Source organism: Macadamia integrifolia, chromosome 10 (assembly GCF_013358625.1).
Source record: "Macadamia integrifolia cultivar HAES 741 chromosome 10, SCU_Mint_v3, whole genome shotgun sequence".
NCBI classification, from domain to species: Eukaryota; Viridiplantae; Streptophyta; class Magnoliopsida; order Proteales; family Proteaceae; genus Macadamia; species Macadamia integrifolia.
This window is the reverse complement of record NC_056566.1, coordinates 13667676-13677884: the sequence shown is the minus strand read 5'-3', so window position 1 is coordinate 13677884 and position 10209 is coordinate 13667676. Positions and strand designations below refer to the sequence as shown.

At 37.3% G+C, this 10209-nt stretch overlaps 1 protein-coding gene across 1 annotated transcript; it reads right to left on the bottom strand.

The window, feature by feature from the left end:
• Positions 1-560: 560 nt before the first annotated feature.
• LOC122091909 (MDIS1-interacting receptor like kinase 2-like) lies at positions 561-5054 on the bottom strand. The gene is made up of 2 exons (XM_042662152.1): positions 1740-5054; positions 561-1028 (listed from the first exon to the last, which is right to left on the bottom strand). Exons 1-2 carry the CDS (start codon positions 5023-5025, stop codon positions 661-663), a joined length of 3654 nt encoding a protein of 1217 aa, XP_042518086.1. The 5' UTR covers positions 5026-5054; the 3' UTR covers positions 561-660.
• Between the last annotated feature and the right edge of the window lie 5155 nt (positions 5055-10209).

The window sequence follows — 10209 nt, the reverse complement described above, 5'->3', positions numbered from 1 at the left end:
TTGCTGTCCGAACCCAATAAGCACTATGGTGTCCAAGCCTCCAAGATTGAGATCTCCATCACAGTGTTTGGTAAGATTTCATATAAAAAAAAATCTTCCAATTTGCAAGGCCCTAAGTTGTGTAATCATCAAACTCATACCCTATTAAGGAGCTGGAGCTCCCAGAAGGTATATATGCCTACTAGGGGAAAAAATTCCCTCCTCGGGAATGCACAAAACTTCTAATATGGATTCAAGCATCCTTTTAATTTCCACCTATTCCCACATGCCTTTCACCTTCCTGTTGCTCAAGTTTCGAAGACTAGCATGATCAGGTCCTGATGAACCAGAAAAAGGAGTAAAAAGAACCTACACCTTCACTAAATTAATACAGGAATGACTCTTTGTAGCTATTACAACAGCAAGTAAAGGATGGATTTCTGAGTATAAGTATTGCCTTTGTCCATTAACTAAGGGAATACAGCTTTAGGGTGAGATGCACTTGTTCCTAAAATTAGATGTGCACAAAACATGCCTTCATTTCTCAATTATATTTATATATATATATATATAAATATATATAAAAGAGAGAGAGTTTAATGTCATCCATTGATACTACTACAATGGTATCATTGAAGAATTTGAACACAAGCTGGAATCCTTCATGGATCGAAGTCTAACCTAAGATTTATTTAAGCCTGTTAATTTATTCATGGAGATTGTGCCAAATGGTTCAGACAGATATGCCTGGTTGTGAGAGGACAACTCTTGTGCAATTAAACGCATGGAGGGTCGTGACTCTGGATCAGTACTTGTGCATGCTAGGGCCATTGCAACTACAAAAACCACAGCCTCTGCCAATTGGCCTGTTGGAGATGGGAGTTTTTGGTCCAATCCATCCTTCAACAGTAAGTCACAATCATTAGATGATTTTGAAGATAGAGAAGAGATGAGCTCTCCTGGGTGCCTTCCCATCATTATTTCCAATGCCACCACCCCAAAGCTATAAACATCACACTTCTCTGTGACTCTCATTGTAAATGCTAGTTCTGTGTCAAGATAACAAAAGTAGTTAAGGTTTTACTAATCAAATAAATATTCATTAAACAAATACTAAATTAAATACAAGTGTAAACACAATGCTTTAAAGGAGAGAAATTAAAATAAACCATCCATACAGAAATAAATGTCCATATAAATTCACTAAGACTCTTAATGGCTGAAAGCATATAAATTATAGTTAGCTAACAGGATCAGGTCCATACAAGGTGATGTCAAACCACATTCTTGGGACACTTTTTCACTTGTTCAGATCCTTAACTGACACCATCTAGCGGTAAAAAGGAATATTATGTTATAGTGACTAGCCCTATAAAGTATAAAAAACAAGGTCAACATTACTAAAATTGATAATGAATGCAGTCCATCGTTCATTTTCATAGGATTGCAATCCTTGAACCCCCTGTTCACCTAGGTGCAGTAATGACAGAACCTGTTTAATCTTTTCCAGGTTTGGGTTTTCCTGTTCTGTGCCATGATGTGTTTTGATTGAGGTTATAGGTGCCCAACTACCCCCCCTGGGACTAGTGCAAGTGTGTATGTATGTATACTTGTTATAGAATGAAAATGTGTTTGCTGAAACCTTTATTCTCTTGTTCTGATAATTTAGAGAAGCTATAATCCTATAACAGGCCAGAATACTGCCTGCAGTCAAGCATGGGAAGAGATAAGTCACAAATATGCATGAAGGTTGAGCTTACCTGGGGCCATGTAGCCATAAGATCCAGCCGCTGCTGTCCAGTTGGATGAATCAGGGAACAACAGTCTTGCTGTTCCAAAGTCCGCAAGCCGAGGTTCCAACCCTGTTTCCAGTAAAATGTTATTAATACTTATGTCCCGGTGCACAATTGCGGGGTTGCAGTCATGGTGCAGATAAGCAAGGGCATGGGCTACCCCTTGGATGATCTTCACTCTCGTCTCCCAATCCAGCTCCCCGCCCCCTTCTTTCCCATAAAGAACATTTCTCAGACTACCCCTCTCTACATACTCATACACCAAATACATAGAACCCTTACTAGAACAAAATCCATACAATTTAATGATATTTCTGTGCCGGATATCTGTTAACATATGGATTTCATTCTCAAAACTTTTTCGATTCGTTGCAAGAATGTCACTAGAATCTGAAATGTTCAGTCTTTTAATGGCAACAATCTGACCTGCTGGGAGGACTGCTTTGTAAACAATCCCAAACCCTCCTTTCCCAATACAATAATTCTCATGGAAATCATCAGTAGCTTTCACAATATCATTGAATGTAAATTTTCCTTCTCTTTCCCATATCAGTGACTGATAGCTGTCATCGACTTTGGTACCTTCGGTATTTTCATCCTGCTGTCTTGATTTCCTGCTCAAGACCACGAGTCCCAAAATCATGGCTCCGAAAATAAAAGTGCTGCCAACTGAGAGAATGACAGCTATAAGGACTTTATAATGGTCATTGGATCCTCTGCTTGCAGAATTACAAGATGGCAATCCTTTTGCATTTCCACATAGGCCTGCATTTCCAATGAAGGCCTCGGCTGTTTGTTGTTGGAAAACTTTTCCATTTGGCAACTGACCAGTCAACTCATTGTAGGAGAGATCAATTACTTGCAGACTAATCATGCTGGACAATTCTGTTGGAATTCTGCCTGAGATGTTGTTATGGGAGAGATTGAGGTTCTCCAACGAGCTCAGCTTCCCCAGAGTAGGAGGGATTCCTCCTGAGAGTGAGTTTCTGCTCAGATCTAGAAATGACTGCAATGAAATCAAATTGCCTAACTCTGCTGGTATTTCACCCGATAATCTGTTGTTGCTTAAGTTCAACATCAGTAAGTTGATGCAATTCCCAAGAACTCCAGGTACACTGCCGGTTATATTATTTCCTGCAAAGTCAAGATGCTGGAGCTTTTGTAAACTTCCAATTTTCTGAGGGATCACTCCTGTTAAGTGATTATCACTCAAGTTGAGCTTGAAGAGCATGTCTAAATCTCCCAATTCAGCTGGGATTTCTCCTGACAGCTCATTCGAAGACAGGCTAAGGTCTTGTAAGTTGGTCAAATTTGCAAGCACACTTGGAATCTTGCCAGAAATTCTATTTCCATCAATGTGAAAATAAGTAAGATTGAAACATTTTCCCCACTCTGGTGAGAGCTCTCCTGTCAACTGATTGCCGCTGAGATCCATGTAAACAAGATTTGGGTGTATTCCAAATACCTTTGATATGTCCCCGGAGAATTGGTTCCCTTCTAGTCGTATTCTGTGTAACATTGAACAATTCCTCAAGCACTCCGGTAATGACCCGGTAAAATTGTTACCATTTGTTGTCAAGTGTTCTATTGCAAATCCATCACATAATCCTGGAGGCAGCTCACCAGAAAAGCTGTTATTAGAAAAGCTTACATAATATAGAGAGAGACTACTCTGTCCGAAATCTTGTGGAACACCACCGGAGAAATCATTGCTAAACACAGAGAGTACCTGAAGATTCTCAAGGTGAGAAATGGTGTCTGGTAATTCTCCTTGCAATTGGTTGGTGTTGACATCAAGCATTATTAGAGATGTCAGTTTTCCAATCTCTGGTGGTATTGTACCAGTCAGATTGTTTCCGAACAGATACAGAACTTGGAGCTGTGCTAAGTTCCCCAACGTGGCAGGAATGGGACCTGTGATCATGTTCTCTGAGAGGTCTAGCTCCACCAAATCTCTGAGGTTCCCAATTTCCATTGGGATTGATCCAGAGAGCTGATTAATGTAGAGAAAGAGGTACTGGAGCTTTTTCAATTTGCCAATCTCTCGTGGAATCTTACCAGTGAAGGAATTGTTCTGCAGTTGCAATGAAATCAATTGTTCCCAGCTAGTTATGAAGTAAGGCGAGATCTCTCCGGAAAGGAAGTTCGCCGACATACCCAACTCAGATATCTTAGTCAGATTTGATAGAGATGAAGGTAAGGTTCCATTGAGTGAATTTATTGAAAGGTCTATGAAGGTGAGATTTGTACAATACCCAAGTTCATGAGGAATTGTAGAGTTCAATCCAGCTGCATGGAGATCTAGTCTCTGAAGCATCCTGAGTTGGCCTAAAGAAGAAGGTATCTCCCCTCCTAATGAATTGTTATAGAGTTCCAGAGTATGAAGATTGGAAATCAAACCAATCTCAGTGGGTATTCCACCTTCAAATAAGTTCAACCCCAGCCTTAAATCTGTGAGTGCAACAAGCATGGATAGGTTTACAGGCAGTGGACCTTGAAAGAAATTAGCACTAAGATCAAGATATTTAATCTTCTTTAGGTTGGTCACCAATGAGCCTGGTATGGGACCTGTAAGATTGTTCTGTGAGAGGTCAAGGTAAGCCAGATTTGGGCAGTTGAAAATGAAAGCTGGGAACTCTGAAACAAGTGAATTGAAATATAGGCTGAGGTATCTCAGCCGAGGCATGCCGGAGAATTTGGATGAATCAGGTGATTCTAAATAGTTGCTACTGAGGTCCAGTTCCCATACCTTTTGAAGATTGCTAATCTGATAAGGAATTGGACCCATAAGATTGTTATTGCTGAGGTTAAGGATGAGAAGCTCTGTTAACTGTCCAATCTCAGGAGGTATGGAATCATTGAAGAAATTGCTGCTCAGGTCCAAAAATGTGATGTTGAAGAGGTTGCCAATGGTGGAAGGAATTGCTCCCATGAGATTGTTGTGGTTAAGATCCAAGTGGGTAAGACTTGGTAGTGCTGTGAAGTTGAGTTGATCAAGTGTCCCATTGAGACCATAGTCAGGAAGGTTTATCTCTGCAACATTTCTTGCATTGTTGCAGACAATACCTGTCCAGTTGCAGAGGTTCTTGATATTGGTAAAGGACCATGAATTGAGAGAAGTAGATAAGCTGTTCTTCCATTTGATCAGAGCTTGTGCCTCTGCCTCTGTTGTTGATAATGCTATTACCTTCAAAGATGGAGAGAACAGAAGGAGAAGATGGAGAAGAACAAGAGGTCCTTCAATTGGTGACATTTTTGCTGATTTTTACAATTCCTGAGTGCTTCTTCCTTTCCTAATTCACTGGTTTTCTTTTGAATCTATATGGATATATGAGTGAAGTCAAGAGTCAAAAGCGCGTGAAATCAAAGTGTGGTGTGAATTAGAGTCAAAAGAAGTGGCTGCCTGTTTAGATTTGAGCTTTCAATAAAATTTATAACTTTTTTTGTGGCTAAGGGTAGAATCTAAAACTTGGATTGCACTGAAGCTTGATATGTAAGTGCAGGACCACCATATGGTCAATATGTAAATAATTTCAAACTCATATGAAATTCCATGGGGCAGTTAATGCAGTTGTGAACTTCCACTTCTGATTAGTCCGTGTTCAAACAACTGTGTATATTTTATAGTAGGAAATTTTGTATGTAATCAAAGTTGGTGGAAGAAGAAATTGTAAAACTACTTTTTTTGTCTTTTTAATATAATATATATATTTTTTAATAAGGGATATATTTTGTCGTTTCATATTTTTTTAAAACGATATAATGATATGTTATTTTTAAATTATTTTAAAAATTATATTTTACCGATTACTTAAATAACTTTTAGGCTGTGTTTGGTAGTCAAGAGAAGAGAAGAGAAGAAAAGAAAAGAAAAGAAAAAAGTACAATTTTTGTATTTTTTTCCTTGGGTTAAGAATTTTTCTTTACACTCGGTATGTCTTCACCTATGGAAGATTCTCCTTTTTAAATTCAAAATTTCCTTTGGGAATTGTGAAATTTTTTTTTGTTCCCCCCCAAAATTTTATTGCCAATAACACAAGAAAACATGAAAAAATATGGAAACATAATAAGATAAAAAATGAATGATTACACAATGATTTTCTATGTGTCTATCTTTCTCTTAAAATTTAATTTTTTTTTTGAATTTTTTTCTTTTATTTTCTTTTCTTCTCTAGGTAACCAAACATACATACTCTTTTTATTTTCTCACAATTTCTTCTCTTTTCTTTTCTTTTCTAGATTCTTTTTTCTTTTTTTTTTTCTTTTCTTCTATTGGCTACCAAACATAGCCTTAGGGATTAGACAGGGGAAGATCAAAGAAGACCACAACTAGTTATGTAAGGTGATACTAATACTTCCAAAAACAAATATGATTGTGAACCGAATCTAAATTTTTGGCTATTCATTTACATCCCTGACTTGTGTAACCTAAACTTCCCCCCTGGTTGATAAGATTCGCTTTTAATCCATATCTCTCAGTTGTTTGAGCTCTTTTTTTAATTCTTTAAAAGTTGTGGAATCTTTAAGATCAGTATGATCCTCCCTAAATCCTGCTTTGGTGGAAGCCTTGTGCATTGATTACACCCTTTTTCAATTAGATATCTATTCGTATTGGATAGATTATATTTTGAATTATCTAAATATATCTTTTGATCAGATACAAATATTCTTACATGGATACAAATGCAAATTGAATTTAAATTTTTGACTATTTATTTACATCCCTAATTATTTCTTACACTGATACTGATGCAAATTGAATTCGAATTTTTAACTATTTATTTACACCCCTAATTACAACACTTAACTTTATTAAACGTGGAACGAGGGTTTAGGGGTAGCTGGTAAGTGGGAATTGGCAGTAGAAGTCCAAGCAAGCCGTGCCTCTCAAGTTTTTATTTTTATTTTTCTATTATTTATGATTACTTCTATCCGGTTTCAATAATGTGAAACTTGGGAATCCCACTCTCAAGTTGACTGGGATTACAGCTATAAGGTGTGAAGTGGTGGGCCCAATTTTCTAAGTAGTAAACTTTGAATTAGTGCTTGTGGATTTTAATTGCTAGGGCAAAGAAAATGTTCTGGTACGTGAACCTGATCTGTTTTTTCATTATAAATACAAAAACCACAACTGCTGCTAAATGACCATAGTGGCGTTCCATCTTCACTTTCATTGTTACTACTCCAAAATTATAAATGTCACATTTTTCTATGATTTTTACAATAAATGTAAGTTCTACGTAAAAATAAAAGAATTATAAATTTAATGGAAATTTAAACACGATGCTAGAAAAAAAAAATTACAAGAACCTTAACTGAAATAAATGTCCAAATAATATCATTAACAAAAAAAAAATTAAGCCATCAACTATCGAGTGCAACTGCTTAGGTGTGGCTCATCGTAGCTGCTTCTGCCGGGCATCTCTCATGTTTGAGACCTCCCCCCCCCTCCTCCCAAGTTGTTGGCCTACGTGCGCCCATCGCCCAATCCAGCTTCCCTCCTCCTTCCTCCCCATATAAAATATAAATAGAAGGATAGGATGACAACCCTAAATTATTTTATATAAATCCGGGTTAAACTCAAGACTGGGTTGGGCTTAGGCCTCAACCCAAGCCCTATCCAACCCTAACCCAGCATCAATATTTTGTAACCCTAACCCAATCTCAGGGTTAAAAATCTTAGCACAGTCCTTGTTCAGGCTTAGGGTGGGTTTGAACCATCAGGGTCAAACTTACACCCTATTTGTTAATATATAGGTCTCATTCTCAAAACTTTTTTTTTTTTTAATTTAATTTATAGCAAGAATGTCGCCTGAATCAAATGTTCTTCATTCTTTTCTCATCCCCAACCAAGGCAATTAACTTTGGGTTGGAGATATTCACTAAAGATTTCCTCCTGAGGATCTTATTTGCTCATAAGGGTATTCCAATGGTGTCAAGATGCAATTTATGTTTGTACAGGGCTGATCCACACAAATGGAATCTGTAGAAACGCATAAAACGATACAGAAGATAATGGAATAATATAACAAACAATGCACACAGATTTATGAGGTTTAGTAAGGTTGCCTACGTCCTCGGTGAGATGAGATCCTGCTTCACTATCAATGGAGAATAGGGTTGCAACGCTCGTTCTCACACCTCTCAATATTGCTTGCATTACAGAGAAAGAAACCGTCGTCCTGCCTGTCGAGACGCTGCACCAGTACTCCTTGGATTAAACTGTGACGGAATACAAAATGTCGTACACCAACAAAATCTACCCAACAATGAATTCTGTGGTGGATTCTATCTGTGTGGATCAGCTCGTACGACGAGAACCTGATCCACACTTTTTATTGAAGATGAAATATGGGGGCAAAGGGATACTTGGTAAGTGGGAAATTGCAATGGGATTCCAAGCTAGTCGTGCCTTAAAAAGTTTTCCTTTTTCTTTTCTAATATTATGGCTACTTCTATCCAGTTTCAATGATTTGTGAAAGGTTTAGCTTTCCTGAAGCCATGTAGCTGTAAGATCCAGCAAGTGCTGTCCAGTTGGATGTTCTTTCTACCAAAAGAAAGAAATGTGCTATAGCTCTTCCTCTGTTTATATCAATATTGAGATGAGAGTATTGTAATCTTATAAATCCACCTTGTAAGTTGAGAATTATCTTATTTTTTAAAAGAGTTTTTCTTTACGATATGTTATTAGCCTGTAACATTAATTAAGGAAGATTGATTTATAATAGAGAAGTCTCAACTTAGTTTTTTATATTTTTGATACCTTGTTTTGTCAGTAGTAGACAACTTTAATTTTTCATTTGATCTTATTCTAGATCGATGATGTATTCCAAGAACTAATACTAAACACAACCTCAATATCAAAAAGTCCACACTTTAAAATCTTTAGGGCGCGGGATACCCGTGACCCATAAAATATTGAGTTTGAGAAAACGAGATGATAAATATATATTTAATAAATAGTGTGCCCAAATTTAAGATCATAAGTGGAAGACTAAGGTTGTATTTAATATGATTTCTTAATATAAATTAAAAAAATATATAATAATAATAATAAAAAATAAAAAAAAAGAGAAAAGAAAGAAGAGGATAAGAGCAAGAGATTGTTGTAACCTTAATAGTCACAACCTTGTGTTGAAACTTGAAACTCCTACTTCATTCAATATATATAATAGGACATAACCCTACCAAGAACATAAAAGAAAATACATCAAAAGAAATCAAAATAAAAGCAACCAAGGTAAGGGTAAACCGAGATTAGCGCCTAGCACTAATCCAATTCTCACTCCCCCTTGATTGATGACGTTTAACACTTAGAATGCATTATCAACTTAGAATACATAAAATATTCTAGCACACTTTTATCCAGAAGGTACATCAAAAAACAGTGGAACATTAGATGAAGTTGATCCCTAGGACCTAAACTTGCATATCTAGGTCAATAATGCATTCTAAAAAATCAAACAGTGCCTTAGAACTGGTTTCCTGCTTCATTTTCTAATAATTATGGTCATTTACGACTCAACCTTGTACACCAGTTTCAATGATTTGAAAGTTGAAGCTTTGTGGGTTACAGCTATAACTTTTCAATCATCTTTTTATTTTAAAGTAAAGGTCGGGTTCAAATCCCCTATGGTGAGCAGTGAGTGGTTTGAGGATCCAATGGCTGGGAGAGCCCCGATATGCACCCTAACCTTTAGATCCTCACTGTTGCTCACTACCTCGCCACAGAGGATTTTTACACATGTCGAAATATCCTTCACCCATGTTCCTAATACTAGAAAAAGGTCTCTTACAGCATCTACAATGGAGGTCTTCCTCTATGACCCACACCCACCTAGATTTACCACAGGGCAAGGTGATGTGGGAATTCCAATATTGGATGGGTAGGCTATTGACTGGATTAGCTACTTCTTGTACTTCGATTCCAAATTTAGTCATCTACTCCCCATATAGTAGCATATTCTCTTCTATTTTTCCACATGGCCAACTCTGTTTGGGTGAGACCCATATTGGCCTCAGTTAGTGTTTCAAGGCACCATTGGTTTTCCATGGAAAGGACTGTTGTCTACTATGAAGATGGCTGGTTAGCCTATAATAGTTAAAGAGCTCTAGGGATCCTTGAAGGTTCCCTTACCAGGTTGGAGAAGGAAAGTGCATGGTTGATGCAGGTGGATCCCATAATCAGCTAGTGGCTGGTTGATGACTCGGTCAGTAGAGGGGAGCTGCGAAATCATTTCAGTAAAAAGTAAGGAGCTTTTCTTCCATGGCAACCCTTCAGAAGTAAAAACGTGTTAGGAAATGTTTGAATGTTTACATGGAACCAACTAAGAAGGAAAACAATAGTCTCTGTCTACATGAAAAAGAGCTAACATACCAAGTTGGCCTGAGGCCACCAGAACTTTTTTAAGTAATTAGTTACTGGCAGGCAATGAAA